General features: G+C 37.8%; 1 protein-coding gene across 1 annotated transcript in view; it reads right to left on the bottom strand.

The window, feature by feature from the left end:
* The window catches only part of GALNTL6 (polypeptide N-acetylgalactosaminyltransferase like 6), a 1,391,526-nt gene that overhangs the window by 812,856 nt on the left and 556,197 nt on the right, over window positions 1-22,473 (bottom strand). The window contains exon 3 of the mRNA XM_065908367.1: window positions 6,096-6,234. Within this exon, the coding sequence (XP_065764439.1) occupies window positions 6,096-6,234 (139 nt within the window). The remainder of the gene's footprint in view (window positions 1-6,095; window positions 6,235-22,473) is intronic.

The following is a 22,473-nucleotide window of genomic DNA, read 5'->3' as shown; positions in this document are numbered from 1 at the left end:
CTGATACAAATGCAACACTGCTGAAAGCAATCACACTATGATACCATGACAAGAAGTTCTATAAATTCCTCTAAGTTTTCTCAAGAGATGAGATCTCTCAGAATTTTCTCTTAAAATCCAGTATCTTGCTTGTTATCAAAGGCATGAAGCCAAAACCTCCTTGGCATATAGGTTAAAGGAAAAGGAAAAGACACATTTCAGAGTAGAACTATATGTATGTGTGTGTGCTTAGTTGCTCAGTTGTGTCTGACTTTGCAACCCCATGGAGCCTGCCAGGCTCCTCTGTCTGTGTGATTTTCCAGGCAAGAATACTGGAGTGGGTTGCCATGCCCTCCTCCAGGGGATCTTCCCAACCTGTGGATCAAATCCATGTCTCCTGCATTGGCAGGTGAATAATTTACTGCTAAGCCCTCTGGAAGCCTCAGAGCAGAGCTACTTGAATTCAAAATATCCCATCTACTCAGGCACATTATAAGTGTACTATAATTAATGTGGATGCACATGGAATGTGTATCATGATATTTTCATCATAGCAAGAAATGAAACCTCACATCAATGATGCGTTTACCTGAATTCTCTGCAAAATGAAGTGAACTCACTCAGTCGTGTCCGACTCTTTGCGACCACATGGACTGTAGTCGACCAGGCTCCTTGGTCCATGGGATTTTCCAGGCATGAATACTGGAGTGGGTTGCCGTTTCCTTCTCCAGAGGATCTTCCCGACCCAGGGATCCAACCCAGGTCTCCTGCATTGTAGGCAGACGCTTTACCATCTGAACTACCAGGGAAGCCTGAATTCTCTGCAAAGCTGACCTCAACTCTCCTATTACACCTCCAGACTCTATATGTGTTCTCTGGTAGCTCAGATGGTAAGGAACCTACCTGCAATGCAGGAGACCTGAGTTCGATCCCTGGGTCAGGAAGACTCCTGTAGAAATGGCAACCCGCCCTAGTATTCTTGCCTGGGAAAATCCCATGGACAGAGGAGCCTACAGTACGTGGGGTCACAAGGAGTCAGACACAACTGAGCAACTAACATACTATGTGTCCTAGTCTAATGTACTTCCTCTTCTCTCACGTGTAATTTCTTGTTACATACATTAATGTTAGCATCATTTGGAAGACTTGTGGTAACTGCTAACACATGCATTCATATCCAGGGAGTAATATTTGCTTAAATATCCTTAAATTTTATCTTGCTAACAATTAACTCATGTATAAGTCTATCAGTTTCTTTCCTATGTAGGTCATCCTTCCATGATTGCCTTTTACCTTATTTTATATGTACTACGTACTCTAAATGTATGTGCTAGAGTCAAAATAAGATGTTATATATCATGTAAAATTGTGACATCCCAATGGGTTACTGAATAAAAAGGAAGTGCACAGTCAAAATACAGATGGCAATATGGTTGCAAGGGGGCAAGGACTGGGAGAAGGGATAGCTAGGGAATTTGGGATGGACATGGACACACTGCTATATTTGAAATGGATAACCAACAAGGACCTACTCTATCACATGGAACTCTGCTCAACATTATGTGGCATTCTAGATGGGAGAGGCATTTGGGGGGAATGGATACACGCATATGGCTGAGTCCCTCCACTATGCACCTGAAAATGTCAAACATTTGTTAATCTGCTATACTCCAATATATAGCAGATTATACTGCTATATCAGACAGGTGAAGGAAAGCTAAAGTCTGTAAACACAGGTGGAGAAAAACAAAAGTCTGTAAAATGAAACCAGGCCAGCCATGACTGGTATATGTCATGCAGAAGCTCTCATAGTAAAGTTCTTAGGGACATTATATTAGATTCAATGGGAAGATACTCTAATGACAGGACAAACTCAGGTTTCTCTCAGACTGACCCCAAACACAAATCAAGAAGCAACAGTTAGGACCAGACATGGGGAAAACAGACTGGTTTTACATTGGAAAAGGAGTACATCAAGGCTATATATTGTCACCTTGCTTATTTAACTTATATGCAGAATACATACATATATACATAACTTATATGCAGAATACATCCAGCCAGGCTGGATGAAGCACAAGTTGGAATCACGATTGACGGGAGAAATATCAATAACCTCAGGTATGCAGATGACATGATCTTTCTGGTGGAAAACAAAGAGGGACTAAAGAGCCTCTTGATGGAGATGAAAGAGGAGAGTGAAAAAATTGGCTTAATATTGAAAAAAACGAAGATCGTGGCATCTGGTCCCATCACTTCATGGCAAATAGATGGGGAAACAATGGAAACAGTGACAGGCTTTATCTTTTGGGGCTCCAAATTCACTGCAGATGGTGACTGCAGCTGTGAAATTAAAAGATGCTTACTCCTTGGAAGAAAGGATATAACAAACCTAGATAGCATATTAAAAAGAAGAGACATTACTTTGCCAACAAAAGTCCGTCCAGTCAAAGCTATGGTTTTTCCAGTAGTCATGTATGGATGTGAGACTTGGACTATAAGGAAAGCTGAGTGCCAAAGAACTGATGCTTTTGAACTATGGTGAGGGAGAAGATTCTCGAGAGTCCCTTGGACAGCAAGGAGATCCAACCAGTCAATCCTAAAGGAAATCAGTCCTGAATATTCATTAGAAGGACTGACACTGCAACTGAAGCTCTAATACTTTGGCCACATAATGCAAAGAACTGACTCACTGGAAAAGACCCTGATACTGAGAAAGATTGAAGGTGGGAGGAGAAGGCGATGACAGAGGATGAGATGGTTGGATGGCATCACTGACTTGATGGACATGAGTTTGAGCAAGTTCCAGGAGTTGATGATGGACAAGGAAGCCTGGCATGCTGCAGTCCATGGGGTCACAAAGATTCAGACATGACTGAGTGACAGAACTAAACTGATTACTGGCTCAATGAAACAATGATGCCAAAGAAGATATTCAGTTTTATGCTTGTGAAGAAGTAAATAACAGGACAAATAAAAGTGCTGTCTGGATTGGGATTTCTGTTATAATTCATGTTCTAAATATTCTCCACAGTAGACTAGATTTGTGCACTATGCATGTCACAACACCTAGAATCATGAAATTTTTTGAGAACATGAGCAGGAATAGAGCTCAAGTATATATACAGAAAGTGATCTATAGTGTAGAACAGTGGATCGAGAACCACAATGATGTGTTTTGGAATGAAGATCTAGTTCAACAAAATTGCAAGACAGTATTCCCTGATATTTTGCATTGCAAAATCCTAAAACACACAAAAAATAAATTCTGAGTAATTGGATAAACTCAGCCAGTAGTTGGAATTGGTTGACTGTAAATGCAAAGTTTCTTAGACTTGTTACATTTGACTAGAAAGGTTATACAGATTCTGCATTCTCTTCCATAGATTCTGTCCATACAAACAAGCTATGGTCCATTACCTATAGCTAACTTAAATTGAAAACACTGGAATCTGTGTCCAGATGCTTTTACATTTTCAAGGATAGAGTTGCATTGAATGCTCTTATTTTCTGTCCCTGTAGTTTGAGAAGCATAGCCAAGGTCAAAAGCATAGGACTTTAAACAGTGGGATCCCGGTAAGACTTTATTTGGTTTCGAGTTTCCAGCAGGTGGTACCTTGACAAAAACCAGAGGCACCATCTCACCTACCTTCCTACCTCGGTGAGAGTCAGACCCAGGACTGACCAAGGAAATGACCACTCCTGGGATCTCACTCTTAACGTTTGCCTGGCATGCTTCTCCAATCTTCTGTTAAGATTATTTGTTTTCCCTTTTTGTTATTATTTTACTAGGTCTGTCCTATTAGACATTCAAGCCTCAAGAAATAAGAATACCGTTTCACACACCATGTTTTAGCTACATTCTTCATCCCTAACATTTAAAAAATACCCTCCAATACTGTAAACTTAGTAGTTCTGATAAAATTTTCAAAATGTCTTGCTTTCCATTTTTCCATTTTCTTTTCCATTATTGCCTAGGAATGTCTCATCTCAAAAGGTAATATTTACCCTAAAAATATTCTCTATGCAAAGAATGAGAATATCAACCTTCTTTTGACTTCAATGATTTTCTACATTGTTTCCATCTGCAAATCTTTCCACTTGCATAAACATAAAAAGACTGAAAGTGTGGGGGCGGGGGAGGAGGTGGATAGAAATTATGCTCTGAGGATATTATGCCAACAATGCAATTTAATGCATCTTTGATGGTGTGCAATTAGGTATTAAAATTTCTCATAAGTGGAAACATTCTTGGTCAGTAGAAATTACCATAGATAATTTCAGGTGACAAGGGAATAATTTTGCTAGATAGAAGGCCTAGATAATACATAAAGGATTTAGTTTAGGGGAAAATTAATTTTTTTTTCACATGAATCCTTTGGTTAACCATATTAGAAAATGCAAACTCACATAAAACTGAAGGAGAAAACTGTTAAGTTTTTATATTTTAAAATAAAATCTATAAAGACACAATAGAGCCAAGCAACTAGCAAACAGTTGGCCAAATCAGAATTCACTGATTTTTTTGTTCCTTAAGGGCTAACTGCTTTTGCACAAAGGTTTATTTAAGGTATGCTACTGGTTTAACATAGAGTCCTAGTCCTAAGTATGCCCTTAATCTTCTCTGATTTTTCTTCTTTCACATCAGTGTTTCTAAAGGAGGATAAAATGCTGAGGTCAATGTTAGTTGGATAGATTTATCAAGTATGCAGGAAACACCACAACTGCAAATTCTGATCACATTCATGTTCTTGGCATACTTTCGGCATTGCATATGCTAAAAAGAAGATTGTACCAGACTAGAAAAAGGGTACACTAAGCAAGGCCAGGATTAGCCAAGGGTGGCCAGAGAGAAGGCTTTCCTCCAACTGTAGGTAATAGTCTTCTTGTTTCCATTCAGACTCGAATGTTTAGTTTCATTTCAGTAAAAGCTGAATGCACTATCAGCTGACAAGTCACAAGCAATTCCTAAGTGATGGGAGTAACCAACCATTCCCTTGAGATGATGGATGTGTTCACTTCAGGCATTTGCTATAGAAAATGTAACAGTAATGGCGCTGATAACGGCTGACATGAGGATGCAGTCAGTCCACGGTGTGCACAGGCAGACTGTTCTAACAGCATGAGTCACTAAGAAAAACATTCGAAGGCAAAGGTACAGATGTCATCTGAAAGCGTTTCAATTTAAGTGGAGATCATACCACCAACTCAATCAGGAAAATGGGTATTAAGCTTCTGAGCATCAAGAGTTAATCTCTTGGAATTTTAGAGGTTATTTCAGGTTAAATAAATAATACCTTAAGATTATGTTGGTTGTCTATTTTATATATAGTAATGTATATAGCACCAACTAATTTATCCCTCCACACCCTTTCCCCTTTGGTAACTATAAGTTTCATTAAGAAAAAGAATCTGAAAAATTGTATACAGATAGATGCACATTTATAGATGTATAGCAATGTAATTTATCATATACATATATGTTAAACATCTGAAGCTATATGTGCATATATAGACCATTTGTTGTTCAGTCGCTGAGTCATGTCTGACTCTTTTTGGACCCCATGAACTGCAGCACATTAGGCTTCCCTGTCCTTCACTGTCTCCTGGAGTTTGCTCAGACTCAATTCCACTGAATTGATGACATCACAGCAAAGTAATTCAGTCATATATACATATATATCTATACATCTGAAGCTAACACAACATTGTAAGTTATCTATACTCAATGAAAACTGAAAAACTGAAACTGAAGTTGCTCAGTCATGTCTGATTCTTTGCGACCCCATGGACCATAGCCCGCCAGGCTCCTCTGTTCATGGGATTCTCCAGGGTTGCCATTTCCTTCGCCAGGGGATCTTCCTGACCCAGGGATCGAACCCAGATCTCCCGCATTGCAGGCAGACGCTTTAACCTCTGAGCCACCAGGGAAGCCCCTATACCTCAATAAAACCCCCCAAACCCAAAAGTATATATAAAATAATGGAATATAATGGGCTTCTGTAAAATTAATAGGGTAAAGTTTTAAATTGTATAACTCACCGTTATATACATGAAATATAACGAACCAAAAGAGACAAGGGAACCAGCCTGCACACAGGCGAGCGGACACTCACTTGGCGTGCCGGATATCTGGCAGGGACCTCTCTAGAGCGATGTTGTTGCTGACGAAAATATTGAAACCATTTTCCCTGTAAGCTGAGTCATCGTGGTCCTCCTCAGTGAGGGGGTAAGGTTTTCCATGTTCCCCTTTCCCTATCAGGAGAAAAGGAAAAGGGGTTAGTGTCTGCATAAAAACCACTTCCACTTCTAGAACAGATGTGAATGTGTTTCTTTAGTCTCTCTTGTTATTATGCTCCAGAGAACGCTCCAGCAGCAAGATTTTATCAAATGATTATTTTATTTCATTTAGAGAAATGAAACATACTCATAATAAAAAGTAAGCAACACAGAAGTAAAAAGTACAGTCTCACCTCTCAGCAAAAACCACAGCTAAGAGCTTAAACATTTCTATGCAGATATATATAATGATACTATACATACTGCCTTATAATTTGACATAATTGAATAAAAAAGGCATTACTTCATTTACTTCTGATGGTTGATATTATTCCACCACCTTCCAATTTATAGTATTTGATCAAAGTATATTTCTAGGTTATTTCTAATTTTCTATATTGTAAACAATCTTAATAAACATATTTGCTTGCTTAAGATTCCTAGGTTTGTATACTTGGAAAATAAAGTTGCCAGAATATCTTTAGAGTTAGTAGATAGTTTTCTAACATCCCCAGAAGCAGTATAGAATATTTTGAAATTTGAAATTTGCTGGTAAAAATACAGATTATTCAAACTTTAATTTCCCTTCTCTTGAGTAATAACAAAATTAATTTACATACATTTATCATTTGTATTTCTTACATTTTTAAACAGATTTTCAGAGATTTTACAAGACAATCTGCATTTAAAAGCAATTTACATATTATGTTTGCTCAAACTTTTTTAAGAAACTGTGTTGTAAATCTTTTCTAGGTTTGTTTCATTTAAATCTAAGGCTTCTGTTTTTTTGGTTCGGCCTGGAAGGAGCTTGGGAAGTTCCTTTCTGTCCTAACAGCAGATAAAAAGGTGAACAGACTCAACAACACTTCATGGATGCAGAAGAGAGGAGTAGACATAGGACAGGCGAGACAGATGGGGAAACAGGAGCCCAGGCTTACTGGAGCAAGAATTCATGAGCCGAAATGCCGGTAACCAGTTGTCCAGGGTAGGAAATCTGAACTGTAACTGACAAATTGTTGGAGGCTCAGATCAGGCAAGCCTAAGAGGTAAAAGGTCTCCATGGATTCAGTCATAGAGAGGCTCCAATTTTATTGTGATGTTTATCTCCAGGAGCTCAACAAAGCTCCCAGAGTAGATACCAGAGAAAAATTCTCTTGTGTTCTTGGCAGGAGGAGGATAGAAATTTTAATATATGCCTTGTTCTTCCCATCAACGAGGCCTGTCCTTTGGGGAACCTAGTTAACCAGAGCCCACCTGCTCAGGTGTATCCTGCTGAGCTTAACAGACCTAAGAGAAGAGAATTCCTGACTTGAGCCCATGGTAACCATTCTGCCCAACCAAAGTGGGGAGGGAAATCCTGAATGCCCTCCCACACACCTCTACATCACATCATGAAAGGCCTGTTCACAGCAGTTTCTTTTACCAAGTACATCATGTCCAAGGGAAAAAACAAACAAATGAAACAAGCAAACAAACAAACAAACAAAAAAACCACAGGGCATGCCAAAAAGGCAAAAAGTCACAATTTGAAGAAAGGATCAGAACTGAGTTTCTTGAGGTAAGAATACTGCAGTGGTTTGACATTCCCTATTCCAGTGGACCACGTTTAATCAGAGATCAAAACAGTTAATCCTAAAAGAAAAAACCCTGAATATTCTTTGGAAGGACTGATGCTGAAGCTGAAGCACCAATACTTTGGCCACCTGATGGGAAGTGATGACTCATTAGAAAGACCCTGATGCTGGGAAAGATTCTAGGCAGGAGGAGAAGGAGGTGGCAGAGGATGAGATGGTTGGATGGCATCACCGACTCAATGGATATGAATTTGAGCAAGCTCTGGGAGACAGAGGAGGACATGGAAGCCTGGAGTGCTGCGCAGTCCATGGGGTCGCAAAGAGTTGGACGCAACTCAGCGATGGAACAACAAGCATCAGAATGAGACATGGCAAGAATTGTGGAATGATCAGGCCAGTGCCGGAGCCATTATGGGAGATCCCACCCATGACAAGGTCATGAAGAAAATACCTGACACGCAAGGCCATTCAGGATATAAGGGACCCTCCAGGTTGGCCTCGGCCTCTACCCCACCCTGTATCCTCCCCCCTTTTCTGCTGTTGTTCTTGTTTGCCTTGCTGCAGATTCTTGCATTGCCTGCCGAGAGCTCTCCTGCTCCTCTTTCATTGAATAAAGATCAACTTAAACCCTAATTAATTAATCTCCTAGATGCTGGTACCCTATGAAGAGGCCAGGGATGAAGGAAATGCTTCAGTTCAAACCCTTTTGCTGGCATTCTGGCTTGTTTGATAAATGTGTGCTCCCGTTGCAAAAAATGCTCATGATTGTTCTAAACATCCCAAGCATGGTATGCTAACAAAAGAAACTATTAAGCATAGGTCCCTCCGTGGGGTGAGAAAAGCTCCACAAATAATAGTCACAAATGTGCCTAATAGAAAATACTTTAGATAGAGATTAGCTTGTGACTTCTTGCAGGTAGTTAACTTTTAGATTAAGAGCCTGTTTTGTGCCATATCTGCTGTTTTTGCAGTCCTTCGCATTTCTGTTTCATAATAATGTAATCTTATCTAGTTCCCATAGAGATGACACCTAATTAAAAAAAAAAGATTAACCACAAAAAAGACAGGGTTGGCTACTGAAGTTGCTTAAAGTTACACCAGGTACAAGCCATAAATTGTCAACAGGCCTGAAAGCCAAAAGATATTGTACATAGAGATTAACCACAAAAAAGGCCCTAATAGGCACAGAGCCCTTTGAGGGGTGAGGAAACCCTATTAGAGAACACAAAAAATATTGTTTTAAAAGTGGTTATTGGATCAACATTTGATTGATGTTAATGTGCTAAGGTTGTGCAGTGGAAACTATTGTTAATATAGTTGGAGATCTAGAAAAATGAGAGTTTAGCCCTAGAGTAAAAACAAGAAGATAATTGTTAATTTTAACCAGGAGCGCTAAACAGGGGCTGCCTCACCAGAGCCTCAGAGTCTTTGTGTACTAAACTTTTTAGATAAATTTAGCTGAGAACTTCTGCAAAAAGACTGACCTTTGTGTTAACAGGATTGTATTTCTATTATGTTGCAACCTGCTGTACCATGAGACTGCCACTTTTCTGTTTTCTGCTAAGCTCAAGGCCAGAAGATAATGTACAAAAAATCTATGGAAAAGACTCTCATAAACAAAAAATATACAGAGCACACCTGTTTTGTGAAGGACAAGGTGATATAATGTTAAACTAAGTCTGTGTGCTTATCTCCCCCTTAGATATGTACCAACTTAGGGTATAAAGGTGATGGTGAAAAATAAAGCAACTGCCAGACTCTGCTGCACATCCCGATCTGGTCTCTCTCTTTCTTTCTCTCTCTCTCTCTCATTCGCCAATGCCATTCATCCTGAGGGTTCCCCTACATCCTGCTGGGGCTAGACCCCAACAGGCCAGCAGCTGAAAACAACTACGATTAACATGCTAAGGATCTAATGGATAAAGCAGACAGCATGCAAGAACAGATGGGCCATATAAACAGAGAACTAGGAATTCTATGAAAGAACAAAACATAGCCACTAGTGATTAAAAAAAAAAAAAACTTAATAGAAATGATGAATGCTTTTGATGGATTCCTTGTAGACTGAGTACAGCTGAGGAAAGATGCTTTGAGCCAGAGGATTTAGCAATAGAAACATCAAAATCCAAAGAGCAAACAGAACAAAAACTTAAGGAATAGAATATTCAAATGCTGTGGGATTACTACAAAAGGTGTAACATATACCTAATGGGAGGGCTTCCCAGGTGGCTCAGTGGTAAAGAACACGCCTACTCATGCAGGAGACATGGGAGACGCAGGTTTGATCCCTGGGTCAGCAAGATTCCTTGGAGGAGGAAATGACAACTCACTCCAGTATCCTTGCCTGGAGACTACAGCCCATGAGGTCGCAAAGAGTCAGACATGACTGAGCAACTGACGGTGCACACGTGCACATAAAATGTGAACAGGAGAGAGAGAATTAATATCTGATAACATCTGAAAAAGCAATGACAGAGAATTTCCCCAAATGAATATCAGATTCCAAACCATAGATCCCGGAAGATCAGGGTACACCTTGTAGGCCAGTTACCAAAACACTACACTGAGGCATATCATTTTCAAAATAGAGAAAATCAAAGATAAAGAAAAAATCTTGAAAGAAAATAAGAGGAATAGCTTCTTACCTACAGAGGAACAAAAATAAAATTTTATCCAACTTTTCTTCAGAAACTACGGAAGAAGAGAGTGAAGGTGAACTATTATATTGACAATTAAATAATTAAGCAAGAAAACCACCTATCCACCTAGAACTCCATCCTCTGTGAAACCATCCTTCAAAAGTGAAGGAGAAATAAAGGCCATCTCAGACAAACAAAAATTGAAGGAATTTGTTGCTATTAGACCTGCCTTGTAAGAAACATTAAAAAGTTCTATAAGAAGGAAAATTATATAGGTTATAAACGTGGATCTACATGAAGCAAGAGCATTGAAGAAAGAATAAAGGAAGGTAAACTAAAAACTAAAGCCTTTTCATTTTTCTTATTCTTAATTAATAGAAGTTGGTTCAAAGTAGAATATTAACAATGTAATAGATTATATATGTTTATATATTATATTATTTCTGTGTTCATTTTATAGACACACATATGCTTATAAAAAGTGGAACAGAGGACAGCAATGATACAAGACATAGGAAGGAATTAATAATTAGGATCATTTTATTATTTTAAGATATAACACTCCACTTAAAATGCTGTAGTTTTATTTATAAGTGGAGTAGCATTAGCTGTAAATGTGCTGCAAACTCTAGGTCAACCACTAAAATGTTACAAAGAAGCATAGCTGTCTGAGTCTATGCTATCTCAATTTTAAATTGATAGAGAAACAAGAAACTGTCAAGGGAGTTAAAAACATTGCACTTTCTGTATATGAAATTGATATTTAAATAACACTTTTCTCCATTGCTGTTTTTAAACAATGTTCAGTTCAGTTCAGTTCATTTCAGTCGCTCAGTTGTGTCTGACTCTACGTGACCTCATGGACTGCAGCATGCCAGGGCTCCCTGTTCATAACAAACTCTTGGAGTTTACTCAGATTCATATGCAATGAGTCAGTGATGCTATCCAACCATGTCATCCTCTGTCATCCCCTTTTTCTCATGCCTTCAATTTTCCCCAGCATCAGGGTCTTTTCAAATGAGTCAATTCTTTGCATCAAGTGGTCAAAGTATTGGACTTTCAGCTTCAGCATCAGTCCTTCCAATGAATATTCAGGACAGATTTCCTTTAGGATTGACTGGTTGAATCTCCTTGCTGTCCAAGGGACACTCAAGAGTCTTTTCCAGCAACACAGTTCAAAAATAAGTAGCTAGAATATACCAGTATCAATATGTTTTTGTGATCACTTCAGCCCAAGAAAGCTGTGTAGTATTTTAAAAATTATAAAAAGTATTATGATGATTCATTTGGCAAAAAGAGTTGGACAGAATGGTTTACCTATGTATCAAAACTTATTTATAACTTTGTCATCTATGTACCTAGGGAAAAAAATCAATAAATTTCTTTAGTTGAAAAAAAAGAAGCATAATTTGTATACTAAGAAGTAGAGAAAAATTATATCATATAAAATGCTCAGTTCAAAGCAAAAATACAGAGCAGTATAAGACAAGCAATGCACAAGGATGATAAACAGAAAACAGCAATGAGTAAGGTAGAGATTAATCCAAATTATATCAGCAATCACTTTGAATGTCAATGGCTTAATACATCAATTACAAGTGATTGTCAGAATGGATCAAGATAAATCTAAGATTTTTTTCCATCCAGATTATTTTATTTTTTTACATAGTTTCTTACTTACATTTATAGATAAGCCAAGTACTACTGTACTATTATTTTAAAAATTCATTCACGAATTCAGTTTTACTAACATTTTGTTTTGTTTTATTCATTAACATTTTTGAACCATCTGGAACTTGTTCTGGTGTGAGATGTGAGGAAAACATCACTTTATCATTAAACAAGTGGCTAGGTGTTATAGAATTGACATTTAATGAATACTTTGTCATTTTCTTTCTTGCTTTAACACTCCATGTACAGAAGTAAAAATAGAATTGCCATATGACCTAGCAATCCCACTTCTGGCCATAGATCTGAAAAGAGAAAAACTCTAATTTGAAAAGATAGGCTTCCCTATGTTCACGGCAACACCACTTAAAACAGTCAAGATATGGAAAGAACCTAAATGCCCATTGACAGATGAATGGATAAAGACACAGTACACATATACAAAGGAATAATACTCATCCATAAAAAGAACAAAATAGTGCCATTTACAGAGACACCAGTGGGCCTAGAGACTGTCATACAGAGTGAAAAATCAGAAAGACCAAAAAAAAAAAAAAGTCTATTAACATGTATGTGGAACCTAGAAAATGATGGTGTAAGTGATGCTATTTGCAAAGCAGAAGTAAAGACGCTGATGTAGCAAAGAAATATATGGACAGTGAGAGGGGAAGGGTGGGGGGGTGAGCTGGGAGATTGGGATTGGCATATACACACTACTGACACGGTATATAGAATAGATGACTAATGAGAACCTACCGCACACACAGCACAGGGAACGCGTGTGGCCTGAGTGGGGAGGACAAAGGGAGGGGGGACATGCTCACCAACAGCTGACTCACTCTGCTGTGCAGTGGGAACAAGACAGTATTATAAAGCAACTGAGCGCCAATAAGAAGTCATTAAAAATCTATAGAATCAAGCCTTTGATCAAATTTATTTTTTTGGAGAGGTTTTTCATAATCAACACATCTTAAACCATCATACAGAGCACTCCACACCCTCTCTATATCCCAAATCTGCCTTTACATATATATACATTTTTTTAAACTACATATAGCTTGCTATTCTACATTTATGTTTTTGCCTGTTAATCAGCAATCTTCCAATCTGGATAGAAGCTTCACGAAAGTAGGGCCTTTCTTCTGTGTCCGCAAATATCCCCAGGACCTGGAAGAGTGCCTGCCACATAGCAGATAACCTAATAGGCGTTTTTTGAGCCTTATGCAAATAAAGAAGTGATAAGATTTGGGTTCACTGAGAGTGAAAGTGAAAGTGTTCATCGCTCAGTCATATCCGACTCTTTTTGACCCCATGGACTGCACAGCCTACCAGGCCCCCCTGTGCATGGGGATTCCTAGTCAAGAATACTAGAGTGGATTGCCATTTCCTCCTCAAAGGAATCTTCCCAACCTAGGGATCGAACCCGCGTCTCCTGCACTGCAGGTAGATTCTTTACCATCTGAGCCACCAGGGAAGAAATAAGAATATTCATGTATTTATTCAAAACCACATATTAAGCAACCACGCTGAGACAGGGGCTGGGGATTAAATGATGAACATCAGAGTTATTATCTATGATATCATGTTTAACAGAAAAATTTTTAAAAAGCAGATCATTGTGGTTAAAATAGAAGTGTGGTCATCTGTGAGTTCCTGGAGGGATGGACAATGTCTTGCTATCTATGAGTCTATAAGTCTTCATACAGTACTGATCACGTGGCTTGCTCCACAGCATTTCCGTGAGATGAATACATGGGGAGAAGAATGAATGCACTTAATTAATTAATGCATGAGGAATGTCTCTTAATAATATGGGACCTCTCAGCAGAGGTAAGGAAGGCAAAAGGTAAACAGGCAGAAGTGTCACAGGCGTGGTTCAGAGACCTGAGAGTATAAAGTGTGACTAGGAATTCCAGCTAAGGTTTGTTATGGCCGGAGTTGGAGGCATGGGTGGAAAGGTGGTGAACTGTTGGTTTTGAATTATTCTGAAAGTGGTAAAAGTTCTAATTAAAGTAGAGTGCAAGAAGTCACCAATCCTTACTGGAATCTCTAGGGTTACAGTTAAAAACCTTGTAGGAATGCACAACACAAAACCTAACTAAGGAAAAACATGAAATAATAAAATGAACTATTTAAGTAACAAAAGATTCCAGAACCTACTCATCTTACAATTCACAGTTTGTACTATTTAACCAATATCTCCCCATTTCCCTCAACCCTAGCCAGTCGTTATCACCACTTCAGTCTTTCTCTATGGACTAAGGTTTTTTACATTCATGATATCACTGAATATTTGTCTTCTCTGCCAACTTATTTTGATTAGCATATACATACAACAGGTTATTCTTCACCTATCAGAAAGAAGGAAATCCTTCTATTTGAAACAATGTGAATAGACCTTGAGAGCATTACATTAAAATGAAAAGGAAAACTCCAGACCCACAGGGATTCCCTGATGAATTTATTTTTCCAAACGTCAAAGTGAGAAATAGTGCCATCGTTACAGGGATATTTTTAGACAATAGAGACTCTAAAAGTATTTTTTTTAGAATATCAGCATAAGCCTGATATCAAAACCAGTAAGAGTATTACAGGAAAGGAAAATATTAGATACACGTCTCTCAGGAAAATAGATTAAAAAAACTTAACAAAAGATTAGCAAAATGAATCTACCAATATTTTAAAAGACAGCTTATAATGACCAACTGGGATTTATTCCAGCAATACAATGTTGACTTAACATTCAAATTCATTAATATAAGTCACATTGAGGAGTAGGTCATATTATTTCAATATTTGCAAAAAAAATCATTTGATAAAACTCAGCAATAATGGAAATTTCCAGTAATCTAGGAACAGAAGGGGACTTTAAATATATAACAAAGGGTAGCCACATGAACAATGTGGCAAATATCATACATTATTGGTGAAGCAGAACTCTTCCCACACCGAGGCTGAAAACAAGAAAATGTCAAGTGTGTCTACCTCTACTTAATCTGCAACTTTGATCCTGTCTATCTGGGGCAATCAAGAGAAATGTCTTGAAGAAGAAATAAGAGCTGTAAAAACTGTAAAGGAAGAATAAAGACTAATTCATTTTAAATGACATGCTCCTGCTAAGTCACTTCAGTCTTGTCCGACTCCGTGTGATCCCATAGGCAGCAGCCCACCAGGCTCCGCCATCCCTGGGATTCTCCAGGCAAGAAAAATGGAGTGGGTTGCCGTTTCCTTCTCTGATGTGTGAAAGTGAAAAGTGAAAGTGAAGTCACTCAGTCGTGTCTGACTCTTAGCGACCCCATGGACTGCAGCCTACCAGGCTCCTCCATCCATGGGATTTTCCAGGCAAGAGAGTGGGATGCCATTGCCTTCTCTGTTAAATGACATGAATGTATACCAAAAAAAGAGACAGAACTGAAAAACTATGAAAACTGATGTAAATTTGTCAGTTTTTACTGATAAATGTCAATATAGAACCAACTCTTAATATACTAACAACAAATTTGAAATACACTTTTTAAAGTAACATGAAAATATCAATTACCTAGGAATAAACCTGAAAAAATATGCACAAGGTTTCTCCCCATACTGACAATATAAGAAACATTGCTAATTAAATAATTGGAGTAACAGAGCATGATCTTGGATTGAAAGAGGTATCTTTAAGTGGTCAGTTCTCAAGGAACAGATCATTTGTCTATAAAGTAATCCCAGTTAAAATCTTGGGAGTACTTGCTTCCATATTGGTGGAAATGTTATTGTGTGGGGGATTGGGATGTTTTATGTAGTGAGATGAGCTGAGTTAAACATGTATTTGGAAATGCAAAATACCTAGAACACTTACCACAATGTTAGAGGAGTACACAGCTGGGGAAAACTAAAATTATACACATTTGGTTACAGAATAAACTAACACTAATTTGGTTACCTAAAAACAATAATGCAATCATATATTAATAATAACCATTCATTGTTGGTAATAACATTACATCTCCATTGTCTGATTATGGAAACTTCATTTTTAAAAAGAACGGTTGCCAGAGATATGGGTATTTTTTATATTAAAAACCTTACCTATATTTTGATACAGTCTATATGGAGTTAAGTAGCAAGAAGTATTTACATTCATTCTGAGCACAGATCTTTAAAGTGGAGCTAATATAAATCTATGTACATGAATTGATGTTGTTGATAAGGATTTGCTGTGAAAGAAATTAAGAATCACCTATGTCTAAAATGCTTCCCAGGTGTTTCTGTGGTAAAGAATCCGCCTTCCAATGCAGGAGATGTGGTTCGATCCCTGGATTAGAAAGATCCCTGGAGAAGGAAATGGCAACCCACTCCAGTATTCTTGCCTGGAGAATCCCATGGACAGAGGAGCCTGTTGGGCTACAGTTCACGGAGTCACAGAGTCAGACACAACTTAGCAACTAAACAACAACAATGTCTAAAAGAGACACATTTATATAGAAATCTTAGTGTTCTATCATTTTTCAACTTTAATATGATCTTGGGGAGAGGCTTTAATTTCCTAATTGTGTAATTATTCTTTGAATTATAAAAAGCTTCACCGTCTTCAGATAACACAGGAGAAATTATGTTCGGAAATATTTGGCCTCAATATCCCAACCATTTAAAAGCTTATTTAACTTAATTCACCACTTGTGCACACTGGTTTTACTTACCCAGTTACAAATATAAAATTTTCTTAATCCTTAAGGTCTAATGGTAAGCAGGACTAAGTCTTATTCAAAAAGTATGTGTAACATGTACAGCAAGATATCTGAATCTTCTCTCTCCTTTAATCCTCACTCCTCTAAAGGGAAGTGCTTGATTTAATTCTTATTCAGTGAATTCCCCAGGAAGTGACAACTTTTTATTTTTAAATGGAATATTACTGTCAAAAAGTACCTGACTTGGCCTGTTAGCATTCTTCTTTGTGTAATTTTCACCAACTGTCAAAGTTTCATGGCTTGAACATTTTTTCTCTCTTCCAAAAAAGTAAGGCAACATGATCACATTGCATTCGCATGTCATTTGAAGTATGCAGAGAAGAAGTTGTGATCAAACCCATCAAAGAGAGTGGAAAAAATGCAAAGAAAATAAAGAAACCACTGGTGAAAAGGTAAATTAGAATCAAAGAAGCAAGAGAGAGGAAGATGAGCAAAGGAAACGTAACTGAAGCTAAGATGTGGGGAGGTATATTCTTATCAATAAATGTATTCCTTGTAATAAATAAAAGCCTGATCAACAAGGTAATAGTTAACTTTATCATCTGTTAATAGTAACATTGTGTAGAGCTTAAGGAAATAACTGAAATTACATTATACTACATAACAAGGAAAATACAGAGGCTGTGATTCTAAATAAATTAAAAAAATTATTTTAGTTAAATATTCACAAGAAAAATACAGAGAATTCCAGAAAACATCTACTTCTGTTGCATTGACTATACTAAAGCCTTTGACTGTGTAGATCACAACAAACTGTGGAAAATTCTTAAAAGAGATTGGAATACCAGACCATCTGACTTGACTCCTGCAAATCCTGTATGCAGGTCTAGAAGCAGCAGTTAGAACTGGACATGGAACAATGAACTAGTTCCAAATTGGGAAAGGAGTACGTCAAGACTGTATATTGTCACAGTCTTATTTAACTTCTATGCAGTTTAACATCATGTGAAATCCTGGGCTGGATGAAGCACAAGCTGGAATCAAGACTGCCAGGAACAATATCAGTAACCTCAGATATGCAAATGACACCACCATCATGGCAGAAAGTGAAGAGAAACTGAAGAGCCTGTTGGTGAAAGTGAAAGAGGAGAGTGAAAAAGCTGACTTAAAACTGAACATTCAAAAAACAAAGATCATGACATCTGGTTCCAACACTTCATGGCAAATAAATGGGGAAACAATGGAAATAGTGATAGACTTTCTTTTCTTGGGCTCAAAATCACTGCAGGTGGTGACTACAGCCATGAAATTAAAAGACACTTGCTCCTTGGAAGAAAATCTATGACCAATCTAGATAGCAGTTTAAAAAGCAGAGACATTACTTTGTCAACAAAGGTCCATCTAGTCAAAGCTATGGCTTTCCCAGTAGTCATGTATGGATGTGAGAGATGGACCATAAAGAAGGTTGAGTGCTAAAGAACTGATGCTTTTGAACTGTGGTGTTGGAGAAGACGCTTGAGAGTCCCTTGGACTGCAAGGGGATCAAACCAGTCAATCCTAAAGGTAATCAATCCTGAATATTCATCGGAAGGACTGATGCTAAAGCTGAAGCTCTAGTACTTTGGCCACCTGATGCAAAGAGCTGACTCATTAGAAAAGACCCTGATGCTGGGAAAGATTGAATGTTGGAGAAGAAGGGGAAGACAAAGGATGAGATGGTTGAATGGCATCACTGACTCAATGGACATGAGTTTGAGCAAGCTCCAGGAGATGGTGAAGGATAGGGATGCTGCAGTCCATAGGGTCACAAATAGTTGGGCACGACTGTGACTGAACAACAATTAACAAGGAACCTGAAATGATCTCTGCTTTCCGACTGAGTGATAAGTATAGATCTATGTCACATTGAAAATAGTTTCTTCATAAAAACAGCATACTAATTTTGATTATGGATGGCAACAAATACCTTCTAGAGCATACACTATTCATGATAAAATTTTACATGAGGCTGAAGAACCAGTGAAATCTTGTTCAGCAGATTATTAAGGAAGCTGGATGCATGAGAAGAGATGAAGGGATGAAAATGATGACATGTGCTATTGTCATCAAAAATTAAAACACCATGAATATCATATCCTCAGTCTGGCCTGGGTGGCTGGGAGAGTGGTGAAGAGATAACTTTGGTTATCAAATGGACAAAAGAAGGCAATTTCTGAAACTCCACATTAAGGACTATATGTTAACATATATGTCTTGATTTCAAGACAAGTGGATTTACTTTTCTATGGAACCAAAATAGACTTCCAAAAAGCTCACTAAAGTATAAATGATTCTTTCTCCCATTTCTGTAGTGATGGAATGAAAAATTATCTGTGGTCCATGTTTCATAAACTTCTCATTGTTCCAACAAATGTGGCGTAAAGACGGCATAGATACCTGAAATATGCAAACAATAACTCTAGTAATGTTGAGTGAAGAGATTTTAATGGAATGTTAAACTGCTTAGATTTACAGTAATGTCTTAAAGACAAAGTTCACATCATTAATATCAGAAATGTCTATATTTTAAGTAACCAGATAGCCTTCCCATCTTTATACTAAAATTTTTGTCTGTTTTTCATATATATTTTATTATACTTTCTTCATTTAACTAGGAACTGATTAATTACATCAAGGTAACCATATATATATTACTATAAAGGGAATAAACTATTATCCTGTGGATACATTTCCTGGAATGTTCAGTTCTAATTCCATGCCTCACTCAAGCAATTTTTCTTGTCTGACTGAATCATTCTGGAAGTGATAACTCAAGATTGGTTGTCAAGAAATCTTTGACGTTTTGAATTGGTCATACAATTTCTTAAAATTATTTTTCTCTTCTGTTCTCTCTTTTTCATTTGTGCTACTAGTTAGGGAGATTTTGTCAATTTACCTTTGAAATTCTGCACTGAATTTTTCATATGTTTGTATACTTCTTTATTTTCAACAATTTCATTTTCTTTACTGAATGTTCCTTCAAAAACAGTGATCTTCTGTTATGAAGGCAGCATAATCTCTGATTTATCTATAGATATTTTGTAAGCTATGGTTTATTCAAGGAAGTAGAACTTGCAAGATTATCTATCATCTACAAATCACCAATTTATCTAAAGGAATGGAGTATTTATAGAGAAGTACTTACAAATCAGAGTAATAGTCAAAAACTGGAAGAACTTCCTCTTGAAGATGGTAAAATACGGCATGATAAAAAATCTCTCCCTCCCTTTTGCTCAAAGATATTAAAATGCTTTAAAATCATACTAATATTCATCACGAGGCAGGGAGAAAAACAAAAAGCTCATCTCAATGCAAATATAAACACACCCCTCAGCCTCAAGTCAATCATTTGTCATCAGGGCGATACCAATTAAAAACAATGACGTGCTATCCCATGCCTATTAGAATCACCAAACTAAAAGAAATAGCCATATCATGTTTAGGCAAGAATACAGAAGCACTGGAATCATTATATGTTTGTTGCTGGAATGTAAAATGGTTAAAACCACTTTGGTAAAAATTTGACAGTTTTCTAAAACTTTAAATACATATATAATACATGATCTAGGCCTTCCACTCTTAGGTGTTTACACAAGAGGAAAGTGAGCATACCTCAGTTTAAAGACTTGTGCATGACTACTCATGATAGTTTTAGTTACAATAGCTCCAAACTGGAAACAGCCAATAGTGAATGAAAAGGGAGATGAATAAACACACTGCAGTATGTCCAAAAACTACTGTGTGTGTGTGTGTGTGTGTGTGTGTGTGTGTGTGCATGCACGTACAAGCGCTCATTCACTAAATCGTGTCTGACTCTTTGTGACCCCTTTGACTGTAGCATACCAGGCTCCTATGGCCATGGGATTCTCCAGGAGAGAAGACTGGAGTGGGTTGCATTTCCTTCTCCAGGGGATCTTCCCGACTCAGGGACCAAACCTGTGTCTCCTGCATTGGCAGGCACATTCTTTACCACTGAGCAACCTGGGAAGCCCATAAATACTGGGACACTCTTTTGTAATAAGAAGAGTGGAAGTTTTATGTGCACAGCTATGTGATGACCCTAAAACCAATGGCACTGAGTGACAGAAATCAGATGAAATAGAGTATATATTGTCAATATATTATTTTATTCATATAAATTTCTAGAAAATTCAAACTAACCTATAGTGACAAAAGCATATGAAAGATGGGATCAGGGGTTGGCTAGAAGGAAAGGAGAAGGGATTACCAAGGGCTGTATTAAATTTTTGGTAATATATCTTCACTTTCTTGTCTGTGATTATAGCTTTGCAGGGGTATATTAGGTCAAAGGTGATGGTATACACTTCAAATTTGTGCAGGCCAGCAGGAAAGAAAGAAAGAAAGAAAGAAAGAAAGAAAGTGAAGTCACTCAGTGACCCCATGGACTGTAGCCTACCAGGCTTCTCTGTCCATGGACTTTTCCAGGCAAGAATACGGGAGTGGGTTGCCATTTCCTTCTCCAGGGGATTGTCCCAACTCAGGGATCGAACCTGGGTCTCCCACATTGCAGGTAGATGCTTTACCATCTGAGCCACCAGGAAATCTGGCCAGCAAAGGAAACTATAAATAAGGTGAAAAAACAACCCTTAGATGGGAGAAGATAACAGCAAACCAAACAACTGACAAAGGATTAATCTCTGAAATATATAAGCAACTCATTCTGTAAAATAGCAGAAAAATTAAAAACCCAATCAGAAAGTGGGCAGAAGATCTAAACATTTCTAGACCTAGACATTTCTCCAAAGAAGACATTCAGGTGGCTAATATACACATGAAATGATGTTCAATCTCGCTCATTATTAGAGAAATGCAAACCAAAACTACAATGAGGTATCAACTCTTAGCGGTCAGAATGCCACCATCAAAATGGTTACATATAGTATATGCTGGAGAGAATGTGGAGAAAAGGGAACCCTCTTGCACTGTTGGTGGGAATGTAAATTGATACAGCCACTATGGAGAACAGCATGGGGATTCCTTAAAACACTAGGAATAAAACTATCATTTGACACAACACTCCCACTGCTGGGCATATACCCTGAAGACACCATAATTGAAAAAGACACATGTGCTTCAATGTTCATTGCAGAGCTATTTAGCTAGAATATGGAAGCAACCTAGATGTCTACTAACTGATGAATGGATACGAAGTCATGGTGTATATACACAATGGAGTATTATTTAGACATAAAGGAACACATTGGACTCTGTTCTAATATGGTGGATGAACTTAGAGCCTATTATACAGAGTGAAGTAAGTCAGAAAGAGGAAATCAAACATAATTTACATGTATATATATGGTTTCTAGAAAGATGGTACTGATGAACCCATATGCAGGGCAGCAGTGGATACACAGACATATATATAGAGAGAACAGACGTGAAGACACCGTGGGAGAAGGAGACGGTGGGACAAGTAAAGTGGCATGGAAACATATACATTACCATATGTACAATTAGATAGCCTGTGGGAATTTGCTTGATGATGTAGGGAGCTCAAATCGTGTTCTGTGACAACCTAGAGGGGAGGGAAGGGGTGTGAGGTGGAAGGGTGGTTCAAGAAGGAGGCAACATATGCATACCTATGGCCCATTCATGTTGATG

The sequence above is a fragment of the Muntiacus reevesi genome, chromosome 17 (assembly GCF_963930625.1).
Source record: "Muntiacus reevesi chromosome 17, mMunRee1.1, whole genome shotgun sequence".
Classification (NCBI taxonomy): domain Eukaryota; kingdom Metazoa; phylum Chordata; class Mammalia; order Artiodactyla; family Cervidae; genus Muntiacus; species Muntiacus reevesi.
Note: the sequence above shows the minus strand (reverse complement) of the source record. Positions and strands in the feature narration are given on the sequence as shown.